The 25,185-nt window shown below is 43.9% G+C and overlaps 2 protein-coding genes and 1 pseudogene across 2 annotated transcripts; 1 reads left to right on the top strand and 2 right to left on the bottom strand.

The window, feature by feature from the left end:
• Positions 1 to 473: 473 nt before the first annotated feature.
• Positions 474 to 6,179, top strand: LOC109481644 (transmembrane protein 53-A-like). Its single transcript, XM_019784222.1, has 7 exons — positions 474 to 564; positions 1,579 to 1,727; positions 2,023 to 2,159; positions 3,759 to 3,887; positions 4,473 to 4,563; positions 4,928 to 5,044; positions 5,546 to 6,179. The coding sequence occupies exons 1-7, from the start codon at positions 504 to 506 to the stop codon at positions 5,771 to 5,773; spliced, it is 912 nt and encodes a 303-aa protein (XP_019639781.1). The 5' UTR covers positions 474 to 503; the 3' UTR covers positions 5,774 to 6,179.
• A 2,045-nt stretch (positions 6,180 to 8,224) lies between these two features.
• Positions 8,225 to 11,945, bottom strand: LOC109481675 (toll-like receptor 13). The gene is given in 2 exon segments (XM_019784249.1): positions 8,225 to 8,698; positions 8,700 to 11,945. Coding segments are annotated over 2 exon segments (3,270 nt in total). The 5' UTR covers positions 11,880 to 11,945; the 3' UTR covers positions 8,225 to 8,608.
• A 4,381-nt stretch (positions 11,946 to 16,326) lies between these two features.
• Positions 16,327 to 22,273, bottom strand: LOC109481682 (annotated as a pseudogene).
• Positions 22,274 to 25,185: the final 2,912 nt, after the last annotated feature.

The raw sequence follows: 25,185 nt of genomic DNA, 5'->3' as shown, positions 1-25,185 counted from the left end.
TTGATTTATCATATAGCCTACGAAACATTTCTTTGTACTATTTAACGACCCATCCCAACCATTTGCTGTTCTCTGTTTTTTGTTATGTATTGTAATTGTATTCTATGTTTGGTGGTGAGGCTAAAATTAGCTACAGCTAGAGTACCTCACCACCTTGTCCTGTATTGTCCTTGTTGAATTTGCAAATAAAAAAAAAAAAAAAAAAAAAAAAAATAAAAGCTGGGAGTCTGACGTGATGTTTGCATGTAAACCGCTAGATGTCGCTGTTGCATGATCACTCAGACCTAAAAAAAAAATCTTCCTAAAATTGATGGCGCCGTTTCAATTGTTTTATTTGATGAATGCACAAGATTACCGAAACGCTGATATATCGTAAGGTAAACGCTAATCTCACCATGAGTCCACAGCGCTCTGAGAACGAGAGTGCACAGTGCCCTGAGGACGAGAGTGTGTAGTAAGGTGAGAGTTGAAAGTTGAGAGGTTGTGACCCCTGTGCCGGTGAGATGGCGGCGGGAGTGAGGTTGTTGTTCGGCGTACGGAGGACTTTGTACGGCAGGTCGTCAGGTGGGTAGTGCTGGCTGGTGTTACTGGTGTGTGTGTGGGCCCAACTCTCGTCTGATAGGTACTTAAGTTATATCATCTTCTGCATCGCGAAACTAGCGTAAGCTCTGGCCGGTCATATTACAAAGATGTAACGTTATAAAATTATATAAGTATAACTAGCTAGCCTCGGCGACTGTTGCAGGGCTTCTCTTGCTTGCAGTCTTTTACAGTAGCCTTAACAACAGGCTAATGTAAAAGACTGCAAGCAAGAGAAGCCCTGCAACATGCAACAGTCGCCGCGGCTAAAGTATAACCAACGTTACATAGCATGCGCATGCATGTGTATAACGTCATACTTCTATATACTGTAGACTATATCATTATATTTATGCAATTGGCAGCTGTAATTTCAAAGTCCTATCATGTAAACAAGTTCAATCGCTAGTGGCTGTGAAAGTGGACGTTAACTAACCAGGACGGTACCCAGGCAGATCCTAGGGTGGCAAAAGACAGTACCAAATTGCCCATTCAGTATCCATTGGCCAGAAAGGGTTGGGTGGCCTATGGACCCTCTCTGGCGAATGGATACTGCCTGGCCATATCATGGATATTGTCTTTTGCCTATTTTTGCCACCCTAGATTAACTCAAGCTAGGTCACGGTGAGTGTGGAAGTGAATAAATGACAAACAAGCCCCAGGCCTTTTGCATTTGGTGCAGTCCTTACCTTCCCAACAAGAATTGTACAATGTTATGGTTACTCTGTGTCTTTTTTAGGTGTACAGGGGTGCCAGAGTATACAGTGCAATTCTATGGAATACCAAGGATGTTAACCTCCTTGGGAATACTGTGCAATTTTACGTAATACAGTGCAATCGATATCGTATTAACGTTAGTATACAGTGCAATTTTTCTAGTATATATTAAAAATTGCACTGTATACTAATATGATTGCACTGTATTCTGCAAAATTGCACTGTATACTCTGGCACCCCTGGTGTAGTAAAGTCTAGACTTGTGAAACATGTTGTTTTCAGTGTTCACCTGCGCACATCTCGGCATGAGCACCCAGGCCGGGGCGCCCCCTGGCAGCAGTGAGCTGAAGTACAGGACGCGTGACCTGTCCCCACTGCTGCAGCTGAGAACCTGCGATGAGTCCGTGTTCCCGCCGGAATCCAGACCGTTGGTGGGTACACGTCACTTTTGCATTGCCTAGTAGAGCCCCAAATGGGAACAGACGATTGTAGTGCATAGTTATGTTTATCGAAGGGAAACATATTAATTATTATTTGGGATTTTTGCTCTGTTTCTTCTTCCCTTCTAAACACTATACTGGTCAACGACCTAAATCAGACTGTCTGTCACCATGGTAACTATAGTGTTGGGTTACATGATATTGCAATTTTATAGCAGGAGGGATGTATCTAACTACTAGTAACCATATGTTTCTGAGACCAAATGAATAAGTACTGTGTGCCCAGGTGGTGCTGTTTGGCTGGCTGGGCGCGAAGCCGCGAGGTCTGGACCGGTACCGGGACCTGTACACCGGCCGCGGCTGGGACGTGCTGACCGTCCGGGGTCAGCTGGCGCACTTCGCCTGGCCGCCACGGGCTCTCAGGTACATATTTTGGAACTTATTTTTTAAATAATTTCTTTTTCAATGTGGCTTTGATGTGGTTTTCAACTTTATTTTGCAGACAGGATGTTTTGTTTGATTTAGTTGATTGATTTTGATTTGTACACCAGCTCATTATGCACCTTTGTCCTTTCTTATTATTATTATTACTTTGCTTTATTGTTTCCTTTTATGTGTGAGGAGAGGGCTGACATAAGTTTCATAACTTTTTGCCCAATCCTTGAAAAATAAATGTGAATAAAATAGAAAAAATAAATAATTTCTTTTTCTGGGCATTTAATTTTGCTCAGAAAGGTCCAGTTTTCAGAATAATGTTTTCAAAAATCTGCCCAAAAAGTGTGACCTTCTTCACTGGAATGAATGATCCACTGAGATAATAATTTGCATATGTGTTCAAATAATTTGCATGATTGTGTATGATGTAAACAAAAAAAAGCAATCGCTCGTATTTACTGCCCTCCCCCCTCTCAGCATTACAGAAGGCCTGCTGACAATTACGTCCTAATTTCATCAGTTACAAACAAGCTTTCACCATTTTGACGTTTTACATCCATTGGGCTGGCTAAAGGGAAAATTCTCACCAATAAAAACACACTTTCATACAGCCCTTTAGTTTTTGACTTGGTGCTAGCTTAGGGGGTACACTCGGAGTAATACATGAATGACCGTCAAAGAATCCCCATCCATTCGTGCATTCAAAAATGAATTAGAGTCTTGCTTTGATAGCATGCCCAGACATCCCCACTACTCTCACGGCCACGGACACCATGTGATCGACTCACCTTACCAGACTCAGGCTTGGTTTCAGCCAGCTGAACTACCACCTATTCCAGCATCACTGTATCAGTAGTCCCGAGTGCAAATGTGGGCATCCAAATGAGACACCAGAACACTATTTATTACACTGCAAATGTAATAATACTGAAAGGACCAAAATGTTGTTATCCATATCTTGCCTTCATCTTGAAAACATACTTCCTTCCGACCCACTCAACGTAAATGACGCCACATTATGTACTTTACTTCTTACAGGTAGCCCCAGCCTCCCTTACCCTACCAACTGCCGTATCTTTGATATTGTGTTTAACTATATCCACCACTCTGGAAGATTTGACCAATCTCAATAATGTTATGCTAGGTATTGGTGCGCCAGCCACTTTCATTTTATGTTAATGCTATACTTTATGTCATCTTTATGTTTACATATGTATTATGTTTTATGAGCAGCGGATTTACATAAGCACAACAAGTGCTTCCTATCCAATGCTCAAAAATCCATGTGAATAAAATAAAAATAAAATAATACATGAATGAGAACTTAAGTATAATTGTGATGGGGGTACATAGAATAGTTTTGAAGAGGCCCATAAGGCAGAGCGTGGGTGCTTGGGTCAGTCAGTCGGGGCCCAGGCTGGAGAGAGAGAGGTCCGGTTGGCCTGTACTAGGGCAGAAGTCTGGCATTAAACGGAGTTCTGTGAGATCACCCCGGCTCATTTCCTGACAATAATATATTAATGAAATAATCTATTAAATGAAAGAATACTATCTTCTCCATCAATTACTGCTCCCTCCCTCTCTCAGCTTCACGGAGGGGCTGCTGAGTTACCTGCAGGAGAGCACGGCAGAGCGGCGTCTGGTGGTGCACGCCTTCTCCGTGGGAGCCTACCTGTATGCCATCCTACTACTCCACCTGCATCAACACCCAGAAAGGTACGCACAGTTGTACATAGTTATGTGAGTAAACAAATGTAGTGGGGTCGTGTGGCGCAACGGCCAAGAGGTCCTGTGTTCGAGTCCTGACATGCCACCGATCTTGTGCCCTTGGGAAAGGCACTTATTATATAACTTTCTCCACTAGACTCAAGTGAAAATGAGTATTGTCTGTCCAGTACTTGGGAGCATACCTGTACGCCATCGTCTTACTGCACCTGCATCAACACCCCGACAGGTACGCACACTCTAGCCTCTACCAGGCTTCGGGAGGCGGCTGGAAAGAGTAGAAATCGGCCAAATACAGAGACCACTACCGGTAGAGAGTACATTTTGCCGCACCAACTCCCTCGGCATGTTATCTCTAGATCTCTATGTGGTCAATTTCTGCTTTTTCCAGCTGCCTCTCAAAGTCTGGTAGAGGCTACTCAAACTCCATTTACATGTTGTAGTACTGTAGTATCAGCTGCCCTCTGGGTCAAAAAGCCACCAGTGTAGTCTAAGTGTTCTTCCTACTACAATGTACCTTACAGGTATGCATGTGTTACTGTTAGTAGACTAGTACTATTACAATGTACTTTACAGGTACGGCCGTGTGAGGTCGCGGATAATCGGGCAGGTGTACGACAGTATTGTCATCGGTGGGCTGGACAAGATGGCGACCGGTGTGGCGGAGGTGTGTCACAAAAACGTCAAATTTAATCGAATTCTTAACTTAAACTCTTTTAATTGACAGACAGTTATTGTTACATAATTTATGCAGCATTCTTTTTTAAATTATGAACTGTTTTTGATTTTAGAAGTTTTAGTGTTGAATAAGTTATTTTTACCTTTATTTGCTAAATGATGACAACTGTTAATGTATAATCATTTTGTATTAATCTGTTTGTAAGATTAATAAATGAATAAACAGACAGATACTTTTGTAAATAGCCTCACAATTCAGCCCTCCAATACTACGACTGCCAGGAGGCATGTATATCTTTTGCTGGGAACTATTAATCCAGTCTACTACAGTGACTGTAATACCACTACTGCAGGTGTCTCCTCTGCCAAACGCGGTGGTGAAGTCTGCGACCATGGCGTACTTTGCGCTGACACGGCGCTACACCGTCGACACCTACAACCTGGCCATCGATGCCTTCCGAAACCAGCAGGTGGGGAGGGGCCAGTCAATCGCCACTAGCCTCTACCAGGCTTCAGGAGGCGGCTGGAAAGAGTAGAAATTGTCCAAATACTAGTAGAGAGATAACATGCAGAGGGAGTTGGTCCGATAGAGAGTACATTTTGTCGCACCAACTCCCCGGCATGTCATCTCTCTCTATTTGGTCAATTTCTACTCTTTCCAGCCTCCTCTCTAAGCCTGGTAGTGGCTAGTGGGTCAGGGCCAGTACACCCGATATAGTTTTGAACTTATTTTTTAAATAAATTTTTTTCCTAGTCAAATTTTGCTCAGAAAGGCCCCACTTTTTGTACCAAAAGAAATCTGACAAATCCAGCTTTGCAGTGGGGGTTTGAAATAAATAAAGGTAGGACTTACGGTTAATTCTTTTTTTATAAAAAAAAGTAATAATTATTGTGTTTTAAAGTGCTTGTTTCTAGCGGATTCACCATTGATAGAATTCCAACGGAAAGTTTATTTGCCGGTCCCTCCGCAGGTGTCTGCGCCCACACTGCTGTTCTACTGCGAGAACGACCCGATGTCCCGTCCGGACGCCGTGCGCGAGCTGCTGCAGTACTGGCGGCAGACTGGGGTGGCGCTGCAGGAGCGCAGCTGGGCCAAGTCACGCCACGCGGGACACCTGGTGGTGCACAGGGAGGACTACCTGCAGGCACTGGGCAGTTTTCTGGATTCACTACCGATCATGGTCAAGGCAAAATTGTGATATGCACTTCTGTCTGCAGTCGCTAGGGTGCTTCCTGGACCGTTCACAGTCAAGGCCAGGCTGTGATGCACTTCTGTCTGCAGTCGCTAGGGGGCTTCCATGACTCACTACTGATCACGGTCAAGGCCAGGCTGTGATGTAGTTCTGTCTGCAGTCGCTAGGGTGCTTCCTGGACTCACTACCTATCATGGTCAAGGCCAGGCTGTGATGCACTTCTGTCTGCAGCCGCTAGGGGGCTTCCTGGACTCACTACTGATCACGGTCAAGGCCAGGCTGTGATGTAGTTCTGTCTGCAGTCGCTAGGGGGCTTCCTGGACTCACTACCTATCATGGTCAAGGCCAAGTTGTGATGTAGTTCTAACTGCAGTCGCTAGGGGGCTTCCTGGACTCACTACCGATCATGGTCAAGGCCAGGCTGTGATGCATTTCCACCTACAGTCGCTAGGGGGCTTCCTGGACTCACTACCGATCATGGTCAAGGCCAGGCTGTGATGTAGTTCTGTCTGCAGTCGCTAGGGGGCTTCCTGGACTCACTACCGATCACGGTCAAGGCCAGGCTGTGATGCAGTTCTGTCTGCAGTCGCTAGGGGGCTTCCATGACTCACTACCGCTCACAGTCAAGGCCAGGCTGTGATGCACTTCTGTCTGCAGTCGCTAGGGGGCTTCCTGGACTCACTTCCAATCACGAACAAGGCCAGGCTGTGATGCACTTCTGCACCCGCATAAGAAGGCCACCCAGGGGACCAAGGTTAAGTAATCTTCCTGGACAAGTGGTCTTCTTGAACAAGTGGTCTTCTTGAACAGGTGGTCTTCTTGGACAGGTGTGCTTCTTGGACAAGTGGTCTTCTTGGACAGGTGGTCTTCTTGGACAGGTGGTCTTCATGGACAGGTCACTTAACACTTGCGCCTGTGGACTAAAAGTAGGGACCGGGACAAGGTGGTTGTTATGGCCAGGTGGTCGCCTTGAGGGACTTTTGACAACTGTACTTCTGCCTGCGCACATGTACTCAGGGGCTTCCTAAACTCTCTACTGACAGAAAGCCAAGGCCAAGTGTGATGTACTTCTACCTGCAAATTTGAGATCGTTTTTGGCCTCACTGCTGCTCACACCTAACCTGGGTACCATCCGGATTTTCGCTCTGCCATGCTCGAAAAAAATTTTTTGGAGCATGGCGGAGCGAAAATCCAGATGATACCCAGGCTAGCTCACACCTAGACTCGAACTTAGGCCACAGCAAGTAAATTTTATGGACGACATCCTCCGCAGACTCCAAATCTAATGTGAGCGGGCGAAAAAAAAGACAAGGCGGGCCGAAATTTTCCAGAATCAGGCGAAAATTAATGTGCACGCTGATATCATCCATAAAAATTACTTGCTGTGGCCTTAGCAACAAAGCAGGATAAAGAATTCCTGCATTTCGTTAAATCCAAGTACAGTAGTAAACCATATTTGGATTATATCTTTTGTTATACAACTGGCCACTTTCAGTCTGAATTTTTCTCTGTATTTTACATGGCGTGCTTAAAGATTGGCAGGCAGTTTCACGTAAAAGTATGCTCTTAGGTCAGTAAACGATCATGTACATCGTTTATGAAATTTTAAATAGGCTCCATATGTGTACATTTGAATGTATATTTTGTACAATACGTACCTGTATTTAATGGTAGATATTGATATTACTAGTATTTGTTGTCGATATTCACTATTTATAGAAATATGAACGACCATTATACAAAACTCCTGTAAGTTTGTTTTGTCTAAAAATCCATGTAGAATTAACAGAGCAGACCATATCCGAAGGTAAACATGCATTTGCTTTGCAAATGTTACTTCTCTAGTATCCAATTTGATTATCAAGGTGGGAAAAGTCAGTATCAAATTGGCCAGGCAGTTTCCATTGGCCAATGCACCACCCAATGCCAATGGCGAATGGGTACTGCCTGGCCAATTTCATACTGTCTTTTGCCACCCTGGGATCTGCTTGGAGATTAGGATCTGCTTGGAGGGTGCGGACGAAAGCTAAAAGGGCTGAGTTCTAGACTAGCCTAGGAATGTTGTCAGCAGAAAGGATCTTTAAAAGGGCCCGAGGAATGTTTGAAGAGTTGAAAGGAGCCAGCTAATAATCTCCAAGAAAGGACATTCCTTGCTCTTTGCTTGCTCCAAGCATATCTTTTTGTTGCAAGTTCGTAACCAGCCGGCAAGACTCTATACATTATCCGATCGGCCCTGTTGACTAGGCTGTCTATCAGAAAACAAGGCTCTGGGTAAGAGACCTTCTTTGTGTTGGAACAAAAGTTTTAACTTAAACATGTAACTACCAACACAGATGAACTTTCATGACAGTATTCTTAAAGGTCTTACTTATACTTTAATAATGTGAACAAACATAACAACACAGTGCAATACATGTAGTCCGTATGGTACAATGTTAAAAGATGAGAAATCACTCAAGATTATACAAAAAAAATCACCAACTTACCATCATTAGCTAAAACTACATAGTGCTGCACAATGTATATCTACACACACACATAACAGCGTTCCCAGTTTAACAAAGGCATTCATATACATATGATTAATTGTAGTCAAGATTATCAGACAATCTCATGCCTGAATGCTATTTTCAAGTACAAGTGATATGAAAAGATATGGTGGTAAATTTAAAATTACCATAATGGTAATACCATACCATAAAACATACTATCTGATACAGTTAGTTTAAAACTACATATACAACTGTACAGTAGACTTAACGCAAAAGGGATTCAATTTTCTTGAATAACAACACAAAGTATGCACTCCCAAGCAATAACAGTCTGGTGACACGGTAAGTTTTATCTACAGTGGTAGAAGGGGCGCGTCATCCCCATCTCCGAACCACTGGTCGTCTGGATCTGGTAATAGAATTTCATCTTGCAGTTCCGGAATGTCCCGCATGGGGGCATGAACCTGCACTTCCACAACGTTTCTTATTTGGGCCTGTTCTTGCTGTTCCGGAATGTTCCGTACCGGGTCTTCCGGAATGTTCCGTACCGGGTCTTCCGGAATGTTCCTTTCCGGAGCGTTCTGTTCCGGACCCTGTACCTGCTGCTGAGGCTCTGGGTCCCGGGGTAGAGGATCGCCCAGAGCGTCTCGCAGCCGCCTCCAGAACAGCGGCCTTTTCCGCACGTCGTCTGGCCACATCAGGTACGTGTCTCTCTTTACTACGGCGTTAAGATGGCGGAACTGTTTCAGCATTTCGTTAGGAATCCTCTCCAGAAACACCAGGATGAGACGCCTCCCTCCCCCCTCCTCAAACATGTGGTACTGGGCCAGCTGGAACTCGTACTCGCACCACTTACTCTTCAGGAAGTTCCTGGTGATGAGGCAGACGGTTCTCCGGCTGTTTTCCACGGCATCCGCGATGTTTTCCACAATGGGAGCGCCCACTGCAAAGTCCCTTTCGTGTATGACCAGACTGTAGTCAGGTTCTAGATTCCCTATCGCTTGATGTATAACCCAGCCGACGTCCCGGTTGTTATAGGCAAGAAAAGCATCGTGCGTGTATCTGTGCGGCTCTTGGTTCTTGACTTCGCCAATCTTCGGTCTCCTCCACTTGTCCAACATCCACAGGTAGTACTGAACACGGCCGATGTGGTAGTCGACCAGGAAAATGGTCGTCATGGCGACGAAGATGCCCGAAGAGGCGAGCACACAAGCCAGGAGGCGGTTGGGCCGGAATCCATGACTACAGACTATGTCGAAAAACTTTCGTTCTGATGGATCCTGTCTGTCGTTAAATTCTTGTTTCTGCGTCAGCCCGTCTATCAAACGTCTTCCACGCAATCCAGGTGGACGGGAACATGTGTACCCTCGAAGGACATCAGGATAGGGGTTGTGGAAGTTCGCTACCCTGTCGTATTTATCCTGGGCCCACTCGACAAACCACATTGAATTACAGTCGCACAGAAACGGGTTGTCTGCAATGTCGATAGTCTCTAACCGGTAGACAACAGGACTCAGTGTTGTTTGATTTAAAACAGCCAAACTGTTGCTCCTTAGATTTAGCTGTCTCAACCCGTACAGACGCTGAAAGGCGCCCCCAATCACTGCTATCCTGTTGGCTTCCAGGTTTAAATGTGTAAGGTTTCCTAAACCTTCAAATGTTGACTTAGTTATGTTCTTTATCTTGTTGTTACTGAGATCCAGGAACTGTAGCCGCGATAGTCCACGGAAGGCGGATGGCATGACGGTGTTGATCTGGTTATGACTGAGATCCAAATGTTCCAGCTGGTCCGACCATGTCAGTTGTCCTGTTCCGATACGCTGGATTTGGTTGTGAGAAAGAGTCAGCGTTTTCAATTTTCTCTTTATTTCTTCTGGTAATCCTTCTTGTATACCTGTTATACCGTTGTTATCCAACCTAAGTGTTTCTATGACTGATTGCTCACAAGTAAGAGAATGAAGGTCAGCGAAAAAATAATCATTGAGTTTATTGTTAGAAAGGTCGAGATACTGTAAACCCCCAATATGGCAGAGGCCATTGAATGTTCTCAGTCTGTTGTTTTGCAAATCAAGCACAGTGATATTCCGAGGGAGACAATCGATTGGAGCTCCATCAATTTCATTATGACTCAAATCCAGAATATTCACCCATTTTAAACCACTGAAGTTAAATGATAAAGGGGTGTAACATGGTGGACCTGCGTTTAAGTTGTGTAACTTATTGTGACTGAGATCAAGATAGTCCAAGGTCTCTGGAAGCTGAGCTTGGGAGGTCTCCAACCAGTTCTGGCTCAAATCAAGATGAGTGAGCGAGGACAGTCCTTCAAACACGTATTGTGGTAAAGTAGAAATCCCGTTTTGTGTCAAGTTGAGATGAGTGAGAGAGGACAATCCGCTGAACGCCTTGTCGTGTAAAGTCAACTCTAAGACCTGCGTCAGATCCAGCCTTTGCAAATGTGACAAACCCGCAAAGGCGTTAGCTTCTATGGTGTCAAAAAAGCCGAAGTGAAAAATCAAAGTTTTCAAACTTTTCAGGCCTTTTATTCCTGGAAGAGTATCAGATGTTAATTTTAGCGTATTCACCTGGTCTATTGACAACTCCTGAATCTGCGTGTGTCGGAGTTCAGGCAGAACGTCCAAAATGGCGGGATCCGGATATGAATCAAGGTTGATGAGGTTTAGCGTTTGCAGATGTGTGAGTGACTTCAGCAGACCGGGAGCTATCCTTGAATTAGACTTAGTGCTTAAATGTTTCACAGTCGGTAATAACGGCCGGAACATTTGAGCATTGAGGGTATAATAAGAAAGTCTATGTATTTCTATAGTCTCTAATCTAGACATATTTGTAAATACAGGTCCAAAGTAGAAGTCACTGACTCTTGGTAGATTATACAGAGTCAATGTTGTAAGGTTGTTCAGCGGTGCCCACAGCAGGCGTCGTTGTAAGAACCCACTTCCGCTGTGGACTCTTCTCATGGTGGTATTTAGGTCTTCAGGTTCGGAGTCATCGCTGAGTTCCTCTATCTCTAGACTTTCCAATGAAGTCAAAGGATCAAAAATATGATCGGGTAAATTGGTGATATTTTTCAAGCCGAGTCGTAAATGCCTGAGTTTAGATAACCCCGTGAACACTCCCTCACTGGCGACTGTATCTGTGTGAGTCTCCACGGCCAGATAGTTACGGTTTCGCAGATCTTGGAACATTCCATTATGAAGAGGATACATTTGTTCATTTCTTAAATACGAATGACCAATATCTAGACGTTGTAATTTTTCCAACTTTGCAAACTTACCGACCTCTATAACCTGTATAGGATTATAAGACAGGTCTAAGGATCTCAGGTTTCTTAACCCACTAAACGAGCCGTTATACAGTATAGTTATGTTGTTCTTACTGAGATCCACCGTGATGACAGACTCGGGGATGCCGGGAGGTACTCGGGTTAGAGGCGCACAGGTTTGAGTATACGGCCAGTCCGGATCCCCTTTACACACGACAGTTGTTGAGTTCCAGGTCTGACACACAGGTGGGGAGAGTTGTCCTCTAACCCGTCCATGTTGGGCGATGAACACGGAAACCACAGCCAAGCAGACGGCGAGAGGAGCGGGTTTAGACTCCATGTCGGTCTGGTGGCGTTTTTCTCAGGTTCGTCTCGTTGCGCGGACCGGTGGGGAGTATGATGTGAACACCTGAAGTTTATGGTACATAAGAGGAGAGGAGGCTTAGTTGTTGACATAATGTATGAGGGTGTACATACCAACATGTTTATTCTGTGTAACGCAAACTCTACCGTCTGCGGCTTTAGTGGCGGCTGGGTGTTAGGCGGGCGGCAACGGTGAAGCCATTTAATCAGGCTAAGGCCACACCGACTTAATTTTATGGATGACATCCTCTGAAGACCCCCAAACTAGTGCGCGCGGGCGAATAAAAAAAAATTCCGGCGAAAAATAAAAATGCTACTAAACCACAGGAATACAAAGCTGGTATTGTGAATTCGCGACAGGACTTAGCGACGTATACGACAAGCCGGCACTAACTGGCGTTTTGCAGCATTATGAATCGGTACTGTACATACTTGAGTCGTGGAGCTTCGAATTCGATAGCCTTGGTGCTCGGCTCCGTGTTGTCGCTGACTACCATGGACTACCCAGGCCTAGAGCCAGGCCAGAGCCTCGGTGGAGGTGATCTTTTTTTTAAAGGGCGACAGTCAAAAATCAATGCGCGCGCGGATGTCATCAATAAAATTAAATCAGTGTGGCCTAATACACATTCATTTACAAAAAAAAAAGCTGAACCTGACATTTTTCTGACCCGTTTATCTATGTATATGATCTGCGGCTTGCTCACAAGACAGACTCAGCCTTTCCTTGTTCCGTTCTGTCTGAAATGTATTCCCCAAGCCTGTCAAGCGTTTTGGGAAGTACGGTGGCCCATACGGACAAACGTCATCTGCGGAAATAGTTCCGTGGGCTACGCACAATCCTGCTTTGTTTAGCAAGTTATCTGCATGCACCATTCTTGCTAAGGTTGAGAATTTCTGATATGTATGTACAAACTATTTTCCACAAGTTATGTTGATTCTGGTAAGCTTAGGTTTTACCAAAAATGTAAAACAGCATATTCTATGGAAAAATACCTGGAGTTAGTTGATCTTAACATTTGCTCTACAATAAGTAAATTACGCATTAGTGCACACCCTCTCGAAATTGAGAGAGGGCGGTATAAGAAGTTCAAATGGTATGAACAAATTTGCAAACATTGTACGTTGAATACGTGGAAGACGAAACGCATTTTATCTCAAATTGTACCCTCTAGTCTATAGCAATGAACGAAATGAACTCTTTAACGTAGCCTCAAAATTCTACCTCAACTTTCACACATATACAAATGAAAACTACTCTCCTCTTAACATCCGAAAACTCACAAATTACAGAAAAAGTGGGATCCTTTGTCTTCCTCTGTCTTCAAAAAAGAACTCAAACCCAGTAGTTTTTACTTGTAGTTTCTTAGGAGTTATCAGCAGTTCTCGGTGTACAAATTGTCTGTTTTTGTTGCAAATGTTTCTTCTGTTCCTGCAATTAGCGCTCGGGCATGAATTTGCAATAAAATAATTGTATTATTTCGTCCAGTCATACAAGAAAGCATTTGATATCTTGAAAAGTCATCCATAGTGGCAACCTGTGTTCCAAAGTTCATATTCTGGCGGTTGACTACAGAACACTAGCCAATAGTTGTTGCGGGTATCGGCCCTTGAAGTCGACTGAAATCTTGTCTAAAAATTAGACCAGGGGACAGATGTTTGGGGGGGGGGGAGAAATCATTCTGATCTGCCTTGGCCCATTCCCTGATCCTCAACCACAAGCCTTCTCACAGAGGAATTGCCAGTGGTCACGATACCAACGTCAATTCTATAACGTCTCAGTCATATATCTAAAACGGCATTTCCCCCCAAAACGGGTCCCCAAAAGCGAGACGATTTGTCTTGACAGTTTTCAGGTTTTTTGGAAGGATCACTAGCACAGAATATATGAACAATTTATTGCAAATTCGTGCCCGGGACTAATTGCAAATTGCAAAACATAAAAGAACATTGAAACAGAGTATAAAATAACTAATTAAGTCTACATGATGCAAGGTAGCTATAAAATATACTGACATAACTGACTGTAAAATATACTGACATAACTGACTGTAAAATATACTGACATAACTGACTGTAAAATATACTGACATAACTGACTGTAAAATATACTGACATAACTGACTGTGAAATATATTGACATAACTGACTGTGAAATATATTGACATAACTGACTGTGAAATATATTGACATAACTGACTGTAAAATATACTGACATAACTGACTGTAAAATATACTGACATAACTGACTGTGAAATATATTGACATAACTGACTGTGAAATATATTGACATAACTGACTGTGAAATATATTGACATAACTGACTGTGAAATATATTGACATAACTGACTGTAAAATATATTGACATAACTGACTGGAATCGACATAATGTGTGAAATTTGTAGATATGTGTTTATTTTAGCAAGAAGATGAAATTCTGCTGATCAGCTGACCCTAATTTTTAACCATACAACATGGTTCTAAAAGTAATGAGAATACAAAATAGCTTAATGAGCTCCTGCTATAAGCCAGAAGGGTTGGGATTAAAGAATCCATCAATTATTCTATAACGCCACAGCTGTATCTGACATATTATATATTTCCTCCAAATAGCTGGACTTTCAAACATCTTTTCAGAGCGATTATAGAGTCAGTGAGACTATACCGCCTTGGTATAGTACTCTCCAAGCAGAGGTTTGGGTTTGGGGCTATGTTTAGCGTGTTTTTAGGCTTTTTTATCGGGGTTGAACCGAATTTTCCCCACCTGGTGAGAAACCCAGATAAAAAGCCTAAAAACACGCTAAGCATAACCCCAAACCCAAACCTCTGCTTGGGGAGTATTGGTATAGGGCCTGGTGTCTGTCATGCTTTCCATCCACAATCATTTAAATATACGTACACGAATGAAAAGAAAGTTGAAAACCCACCTTCACAGCAAGACGGTGAGAAGAGCTGGACCGGCGGTGGGGTGGGGGGGGGGGTGCAGGCGCGGAAGAGTTCGTCGTCTGAAACAACTAATTTCCAAGCAGATCTTCTGGCGGAAGCAAATTAGCAGGACAGTAAAAAAAAGAACAAGGGATACTGGTACACAAAAGGAAGACTCAAAACAAAGCCGGAGCCTAAACTAAGCTAAGGCTGTACATGTAGAGCATGAAACGCCCGTCTATTTGCGGCCTGCTCACAAGAAAGGCACAGGATTTCCTTGTTCCGTTCTGTCTGACATGAAGCGATAACGTGTCTGGAACTAATCATGGGGCGGCCAATCATGGATACAGGCGGCCAACAGAAAGTCCCCTTGCCCCACCGGATGCCTAACCCTTCCAAAATACTCAAATACGTCACTTGAGGAAATAATTCCGTGAAATACAAGCCCGATCCTGCCTTGTTTAGCAAGTTATCATTTCGCCCTGTCATACAATACACTGAGCATTTGAAATCTTAAGTTGTGTGTTTTGGTATGAATATTTGTCAAAATTTGAAATCTTGAAAACTAAATTGAGGGTTCATACTATGGCAGCCCACCACAGAGCACTGAAGCCGACTGTAGGTGGGCGGTAGTAGCCATGGGAGTCGACTGGGCGCCGGGCCAACACAGCACAGCATTTATAACTGTTACAGTGCATAGTAACGTTATATGGCCAAAGATACTGCCTTGTTCAGCAACTTCTTATTTCGTCCTGAGTCATACTATGGCGGTAGTAGCCAAGGGAGGCGACTGGGCGCCGGGCCAACACAACACAGCATTTATAACAGTGCATAGTGACGTTACATGGCCAAAGATACAAGGGGGCCCGCAAGCCCTTTTCCGTAGAGCGTGATAATCGGTTGTTTTAATTCTACGTAGAGCGTAGAAGGACCGCTCTAATTCAACTTAGAGCGTAATTGGCGCATTTTGCGTAGAGCGTATTCGCCGTTTTAATTCCACGTAATGCGTTGTAGCCACTTGGAATTTATCGTAAAGCGTAATCGGGAGGTTTCCGAATTAAGCGTAGAGCGTTGTCGGAAACGCCCCCCCCCCACCTTCAAGGCCCTCATACAACAGTACAATCATGTTTCTACGATTCTAACCACGGTGTTAACGGATACCGTTTCAATCTTACGGTCAAAGTCATTACTTCATATCTCACGACAAAGAACTATCAGTTGACATCACACCGAATTCAAAATTGTTCATGAAACTTTTATTGATACACTTATTAAAAATGTAGTAATGTACAAAAAAATGTACAAAAAAATCACCAACTTACCATCATTAGCCAAAACTACACAGTGCTGTACAGTGTATATCTACACACACACATAACAGCGTTAACAAAGTTTAACAAAGGCATTCATATACATATGATTAATTGTAGTCAATATTATCAGACAATCTCATGCCTGAATGCTACTTTCAAGTACAAGTGATATGAAAAGATATGGTGGTAAACAAATACATTTAAAATGACCATAGTGCACAAAAACTTCTAAAACTTACTATCTAATCCTGTTAGTTTAAAACTACATATTTCTGTACAGTAGACTTATCACAAAAGAGATACAATTTTCTTGAATAACAACACAAAATATGCACTCCCAAGCAATAACAGTCTGGTGACACGGTTAAGTTTTATCTACAGCGGTAGAAGGGGCACGTCATCCCCATCTCCGAACCACTGGTCGTCTGGATCTGGTAATAGAATTTCATCTTGCAGTTCCGGAATGTCCCGCATGGGGGCATGGACCTGCACTTCCACAACGTTTCTTACTTGGGCCTGTCCTAGCTGCTCCGGAATGTTCCGTACCGGCTCTTCCGGAATGTTCCGTTCCGGGGCGTTCTGTTCCGGACCCTGTACCTGCTGCTGAGGCTCTGGGTCCCGGGGTAGAGGATCGCCCAGAGCGTCTCGCAGCCGCCTCCAGAACAGCGGCCTTTTCCGCACGTCGTCTGGCCACATCAGGTACGTGTCTCTCTTTACTACGGCGTTAAGATGGCGGAACTGTTTCAGCATTTCGTTAGGAATCCTCTCCAGAAACACCAGGATGAGACGCCTCCCTCCCCCTCCTCAAACATGTGGTACTGGGCCAGCTGGAACTCGTACTCGCACCACTTACTCTTCAGGAAGTTCCTGGTGATGAGGCAGACGGTTCTCCGGCTGTTTTCAACGGCATCCGCGATGTTTTCCACAATGGGAGCGCCCACTGCAAAGTCCCTTTCGTGTATGACCAGACTGTAGTCAGGTTCCAGATTCCCTATCGCTTGATGTATAACCCAGCCGACGTCCCGGTTGTTGTAGGCAAGAAAGGCATCGTGCGTGTATCTGTGCGGCTCTTGGTTCTTTACTTCGCCAATCTTCGGTCTCCTCCACTTGTCCAACATCCACAGGTAGTACTGAACACGGCCGATGTGGTAGTCGACCAGGAAAATGGTCGTCATTGCGACGAAGATGCCCGAAGAGGCGAGCACACAAGCCAGGAGGCGGTTGGGCCGGAATCCATGACTACAGACTATGTCGAAAAACTTTCGTTCTGATGGATCCTGTCTGTCCTTAGATTGTTGTTTCTTCGTCAGCCCGTCTATCAAACGTCTTCCACGCAATCCAGGTGGACGGGAACATGTGTACCCTCGAAGGAAGTCAGGATAGGGGTTGTGGAAGTTCGCTACCCTGTCGTATTTATCAAGGGCCCACTCGACAAACCACATTAACTTACAGTCACACAGAAACGGGTTGTCTGCAATGTTGATAGTCTCTAACCAGATTAGAACAGGACCCAGTGTTGTTTGATTTAAAACAGTTAACCAGTTGTTCCTCAGATTTAGGTGTCTCAACCCGTACAGACGCTGAAAAGCGTCCCCAATCACTGCTATCCTGTTGGCTTCCAGGTTTAGATGTGTAAGGTTGCCTAAACCTTCAAATGTTGACTTAGTTATATTCTTTATCTTGTTGTTACTGAGATCCAGGAACTGTAGCCGCGATAGTCCACGGAAGGCGGATGGCATGACGGTGTTGATCTCGTTATGACTCAGATCCAAATGTTCCAGCTGGTCCGACCATGTCAGTTGTCCTGTTTCGATACGCTGGATTTGGTTGTGAGAAAGAGTCAGCGTTTTCAATCTTCTCTTTATTTCTTCTGGGAATCCTTTTTGTATATCTGTTATACCGTTGTTATCCAACCTAAGTGTTTGTATGACTGGTTGCCCACGAGTCATTGACTGATTACCATTATCATAATTATAATCATAATTATAATCACAATTATAGTAAAAATCATCATTGAAAAAATCATTGATTTCATTGTTAGAAAGGTCGAGATACCGTAAACCCTCAATATGGCAGAGGTCAGGGGATGTTCCCAGTCTGTTGTGTTGCAAATCAAGCACAGTAATATTCCAAGGGAGACAAGCGACGACAACATCTTCAATTTCATTATGACTCAAATTCAGATGATTCACGCTTTTTAAACCACTGAAGCTAAATGATATAGGGTTGTAACATGGTGGTTGACCTGTGCCTTTGTTGTTGTTTAACTTATTGTGACTGAGATCAAGATAGTCCAAGGTCTCTGGAAGCTGAGCGTGGGAGGTCTTCAACTCGTTCTGGCTCAAATCAAGATGAGTGAGCGAGGACAGTCCTTCGAACACGTATTGTGGTAAAGTAGAAATCAAGTTTTGTGCCAAGTTGAGATGAGTGACTGAGGACAGTCCTTCAAACACGTATTGTGGTAAAGTAGGAATCCCGTTTTGTGTCAAGTTAAGATGAGTGACTGAGGACAGTCCGCTGAACGCCTTGTCGTGTAAAGTTAACGTCTCGAAGGCGCCCTGCGTCAGATCCAGCCTTTGTAAATGTGACAAACCCGCAAAGGCGTTAGCTTCTATGGCGTTAAAATAGCCGAGGTGAAAAATCAAACTTTTCAAACTTTTCAGGCCTTTTATTCCCGCAAGAGTGTCAGATGTTAATATGTACGTTTCCGGTTCCAGCCAGTCTAATGACAACTCCTGAATCTGCGTGTGTCGGAGTTCAGGCAGAACGTCAAAAATGGTGAAATACGGATATGAAACACTGTTGTCGAAGTCCAGCGTCTGCAGATGTATGAGTGACGTCAGCAGGCCGGGAGCTATCGCAGCCTCGGTGCGTAAATGTTTCACAGTCGGTAATATAGGCCGGAACATTTGAGCATTGAGGGTATAATAATGAGGTAAATATATTTCTATAGTCTCTAATCTAGATATATTCATAAATACAGGTCCAAAGTAGGCGTCATTGGCTCTTGGTATTGAATTGATGGTGAGACCCAAGATTAATGTTTTAAGGTTGTGCAGCGGTGCCCACAGCAGGCGTCGTTGTAAGAATCCGCTTCCGCTGCGGACCCTTCTCATGGTGGTATTTAGGTCCTCAGGTTCGAAGTTATAGCCGACTTCCCGTATCTGTAGACTTTCCAATGAGGTCAAAGGATAAAAAATATGATCGGGTAAATTGGTGATATTTTTCACGTCGAGTACCAAAGTCCTGAGTTTAGATAACCCCGTGAACACTCCCTCGCTGGCGACTGTATCGGTGTGAGTCTCCACGGCCAGATAGTTCAGGTTTCGCAGATCTTGGAACATTCCATTATGAAGAGGATACGTTTGTGTCGCCGTTCCGAAATACAAATACGACTTATCAATATCAAGAACTTGTAATTTTTCTAACTTTGCAAACGCACCGACCTCGATAGTCTCTATTGGATTATCAGACAGGTCTAAGGATCTCAGGTTTCTTAACCCACTAAACGAGCCGTTATACAGTATAGTTATGTTGTTGCAACAGAGATCCACCGTGATGACAGACTCAGGGATGCCGGGAGGTACTTGGGTTAGACGCGCTCGGGTTGGAAGAACCGGTCCGGATCCACCCCCTTTACACACGACAGTTGTTGAGTTCCAGGTCTGACACACAGGTGGGGGGAGTTGTCCTCTAACCCGTCCATGTTGGGCGATGAACACGGAAACCACAGCCAAGCAGACGGCGAGAGGAGCGGGTTTAGACTCCATGTCGGTCTGGTGGCGTTTTTCTCAGGTTCGTCTCGTTGCGCGGACCGGTGGAGAGTATGATATGAACACCTGAAGTTTATGGTAAATAAGGGGAGGGGGGCTTAAATTGACATAATGCATGAGGCATACACGTATATGTGTATGTCCATTATATGCAATGATTGAAATTATTCTGGACGTACCACTTCAGTTTCCGTAAGGTAACAGCAAGTAAATTTTATGGATGACATCCTCTGCAGCCTCCAAATCTATGCGATAGGGCGAAAACAAAACAAGGCAGGCCAAAAAAACAAGATTCCTACATTTTCAAATTTTGACATTATAAACTTGTTAAACAAGAAATGATATCTATATTATGCTGAGTTTACAAGTTTTCAATCAGACAATCTTTATACAAATGGTTTTGATTCAGTGGGACCATGACATATACACAGCATCGATACATCACTGCATCAAATCAGCCTTGTCTTGTATCCTCTTTTCATATTTATCTGCCATCCACGTTCCGGCATGGCGGCACACATCTTTGCCCATTTTCGACATGTTGACCACTGACAGAGGGCAACAAAATTTCTTGTTTTTTTTCTTCCAAAATCAGTCGAAAATGCTCGCCCTGATGTCATCCATAAAAATTACTTGCTGTGACCTAAACAAAATTCCGCAAAGGAAAGGAAACTGACGTGGCATGGTCAGGTGTCACGGTCATTGGGACTACTCAAAACTGTCGGTCAACAGGAACAGTCCAGGGAGGGAAAAGTGTTGGGGACGGAAAAGATGAGAATAACAAGAGTTCCACGATCTCAGACCTTCGCCAAATGATGTTAACCCTCCCGGTTGAGGAATAATACCATTTTGATAATTGATTTTGGAAATAAGAGCCTCATTTGCATGGATTACATCAGTTGATCATATTCTCCACCTAATGACAGACTTATCTTAACAAAAAAGGCTATTCTAGCACTTCCTCATAAATTATGCAAATGAGGTCATAATTTGAATAAATTATCTTTATTGATGTTCACCTTCACTTAACTTCCAAATGCGGCAAGTATGAAATTCCCAGCAGTTACAACTTAAACATTATAACAATTTTTCATTAATTATGCAAATTAGGTCTTCATCTACGTAATATATATCCTCAGATGTTTTTCTCGTTCTCAATTACATGTCACAAGTGTTTCATAGTCCTATCATCGAACGAAGCAGATTTATAGAATTTCCTCCTTTATTATGCAAATTAGCTACTGATTTGCATAATTGTCATCTGATCATGTCAAGTATCACTTCAGCTACCTACATACCAAAAACACTACAATCCGTCAACCAGCTCTTGAGCTATCCTTCTTCAATATTTTTCAACAAACGCTCCTGCAGTTCTGTACATACTTCTAGGGGGACCAAACCTAATGTCACTTCTTCCCTACCCCAAGAGCTATCTACCAACCAAAATTCGTGACCCTAGCATGTCCAGATCGCGAGATATCAAAACCGGAAGTTCTGCTGCAGTACCAACAAAAGCCACCAGGGAGCCCAATATCTAATCATTTGTAGGTCTCAAAAAGACCTACCCACCTAACATGACAATGCATATGAAGCTTCTTGAGTTATGCTGTTCACAGACAGACAGACAAACGGACAAACGCTACTGAAAACATAACCTCCTTGGCGAAGGTAATAACGGATAATGGACTGGCAGGACACTAAGTGGAACGTTAAGAAAAACAGAAAACCGAGAAGGGTGGAGAAAACAAGTTGTCAGATTGACTGTGGTGATTCAACCATGTAACGCGCTTCTAAAAAGGGGCCCCTGCCAGAAGGGTTGTTTCAACACCAACACCAATGCATTGTATAATGTCACAGCCGTATCTGACACGGTGTTTCCCCCTAAGAGCTAGATGTTTCTAGTTGGCTGTTTTCAGGCAGAGTGATTCTGTTTTCTGGACTACTGTGCTAAAATGACAGAATGTATAGTTATTTTTCTATTAATTGTCTAAATCTGGTCAGTTTGTGACTTTTATTTGCAGAGTACAGAGTGAGACGGTACGGCCTTGTTAATACACGGTCCGGTGCACCACCACCCTTCACCCGCCCCACTATACATAGACGCCTTTAATACCTTTTACAAGGACTAAACGAGTTATATAAAGTAGTTTTTTACCCACCTTGACGGCAAGATGCCTGTGAGAAGATCTGTGGGGAAGGGATGGCGATTAGGGTCTGTCGTCTGAACCACCCGTCTGTCTGCGGCCTGCTCTCAAGCCTGCTCACAAGGTAACTTACGTAAGCGGCAAACGTCATGGGTAAGATCTGGGACAAAGGGGCACTGAAATCGACGCGTTTCCTTGTTATGCATCGCAGGTGTCAGGTACGTGAAGGTACGCTCGTGTAAACAGACTGCCCCATATTCTACTACAAGTGTAACACATGAGAGAAAGGAGTAACTCGAAGGTTGACTCTGACCCCCGGGAATCGAACCCGCGCTGCTCGCGCGGCGTGTCAGCTCACAAGCAGCGCACAAACCGATTCACCCAAAAAATCCAGGATCCCTTGGGCGGATAGATAGTGACGCCTATATACTCGCTGTTACACTACTCCCTCTCTTCGATCTCTGAGATTCGCCCTCGAATCTCCCTAGTTCGTTTCCCTGTGGGCACACTCGGCCATATCTCGCAGGGCCACTTCTGATACCAATGTAACACAGAGAAAGGAGTAACTTCGAAGGCTGACTCTGACCCCCGGGAATCGAACCCGCGCCGCTCGTGCGGCGTGTCAGCTCACAACCAGCGCACAAACCATTCCGCCAAAAGATCCAGGATCCATTGGGCGGGTAGTTAATGACGCCTATATACTCGCTGTTACACTAGTATACGCTGAGTCTGTGTACGCCCTGTATGTACATGTGTTTATAATTTGTATTTGTGTTTATATTTACTGTGAAGTCTTCTCTCAGCTAGAGTGAATAACAAAACACTGTTGTTGTTCATTGTTTAAACAAAACTCGGTCAATTTACGGTACGTGTGACGTCTGTCGCAGCGGTTGCCGGTCTACTGAACATCGTAAGTCTTGAAATATTCGCAGTGGTTTATTTTCGGTGACATCTCAGGGCTCGAAATTCATTTTTGGGAATAGGTGGACTGGTGCACCCAACCTAAAAAATTAGATGCGCGAAAAAATATAGGTGCACAATATACACTGAAAGATACAATAAGTAGAATGTCAGCATAAACTATGATTATGTTCCATTTCTAAAGAAAAGTACTATAACAATGATTTTATTATTTTTCTGACAGCAAGGATGGTACTCAGGCCAGGGGAGTTTGGCCCCCGTAGATTTCATTTGCGAGAGGGAAATGAAACCCCGTGCATAACGGCGCACCAAGGAAGTTATTCCTTGGGCAAATCCATTGACCCTATTTGTTTTACCAAATTCTACTATCTACAAACCACTTTATCTACAAACCACCCGACCAGCCTCGTAACCCCTGCTTCTCCTATTGGGTCAGTTAGTCCTCACTACTTGTGAGAAATTGGGCTGGTCTCAATTTTGATGTTTCTGACTCAGGGAGAAGAGTTGCTGTTACAGTTCTACCCGGTAACCCGTAACCCAGGTGAGTGGTAATACAATTCAGGTGGTAATGCCATTTAGGTGATACCATTTAGGTGGTTAACCAACCTTGAAGTGGCCTTGAAGTACGGCCATATGGAGGCTTGGACATTCCTTTACCTTTATGTAATGAACATTTCCTGACGTATGGCTGGAGTCGGGGGATAGGGTGGTGTAGGGGGATAAGCTTAGCCTGAGTGTCAGCCTTTTTAGCTTTCATCCGCTCTACACAATCATCTACTGGCCTGGTGTGTTACGCCGAAGGGTGGTTATACCGGCTATACAGATACAGAAGCTGGTGTGTTACGCCGAAGGGCGGTTATACCGGCTATACAGATACAGAAGCTAGTGTGTTACGCTAAAGGGCTAGACAGAAGCTGGTGTGTTACGCCGAAGGGCGGTTATACCGGCTATACCGATACAGAAGCCGGTGTGTTACGCCAAAGGGCGGTTATACCGGCTATACAGATACGGAAGCTGGTGTGTTACGCTGAAGGGTGGTTATACTGGCTATACAGATACAGAAGTTGGTGTGTTACGCCGAAGGGCGGTTATACCGGCTATACAGATACAGAAGCTGGTGTGTTCGAAATGATCGAAAAAGGGGCCCGATCATAGTTAGAAAAGTTGAAAGGAGCCAGCTAATAATCTCCAAGAAAGGACATTCCTTGCTCTTTGCTTGCTCCAAGCATATCTTTTTGTTGCAAGTTCGTAACCAGCCGGCAAGATTCTATACATTATCCGATCGGCCCTGTTGACTAGGCTGTCTATCAGAAAACAAGGCTCTAGGTGATGAGAGACCTTCTTTGTGTTGGAACAAAAGTTTTAACTTAAACATGTAACTACCAGCACAGATGAACTTTCATGACAGTATTCTTAAAGGTCTTACTTATACTTTAATAATGTGAACAAACATAACAACACAGTGCAATAGTCGGCATGGTACAATGTTAAAAGATGAGAAATCACTCAAGATTATACAGAAAAATCAACTTAGCTAAAACTACACAGTGCTGTACAATGTATATCTACACACACACATAACAGCGTTACCAATTTAACAAAGGCATTCATACATATAATTAATTGTACTCAACATTATCAGACAAGCTTAATGCTATCTCATTCCTGAATGATACTTTCAAGTCCAAGTGATATGAAAAGATATGGTGGTAAACGAACAAATTCAAAATTACCATAGTGGTAATACCATACCATAAAACATACTATTTGATACAGTTTAAAACTACATATTGCTGTAAAGTAGACTTAACACAAAAAAGAAAAAACTTTCTTGAATAACAACACAAAATATGCACTCCAAAACAATAACAGTCTGGTGACACGGTTAGTTTTATCTACAGCGGTAGAAGGGGCACGTCATCCCCATCTCCAAACCACTGGTCGTCTGGATCTGGTAATAGAATTTCATCTTGCAGTTCCGGAATGTCCCGCATGGGGGCATGAACCTGCACTTCCACAACGTTTCTTATTTGGGCCAGTTCTTGCTGTTCCGGAATGTTCCGTACCGGGTCTTCCGGAATGTTCCGTACCGGGTCTTCCGGAATGTTCCGTACCGGGTCTTCCGGAATGTTCCTTTCCGGAGCGTTCTGTTCCGGACCCTGTACCTGCTGCTGAGGCTCTGGGTCCCGGGGTAGAGGATCGCCCAGAGC

This window comes from Branchiostoma belcheri, unplaced genomic scaffold (assembly GCF_001625305.1).
Source record: "Branchiostoma belcheri isolate BF01 breed outbred unplaced genomic scaffold, Haploidv18h27 scaffold57, whole genome shotgun sequence".
NCBI lineage: Eukaryota > Metazoa > Chordata > Leptocardii > Amphioxiformes > Branchiostomatidae > Branchiostoma > Branchiostoma belcheri.
Note: the sequence above shows the minus strand (reverse complement) of the source record. Positions and strands in the feature narration are given on the sequence as shown.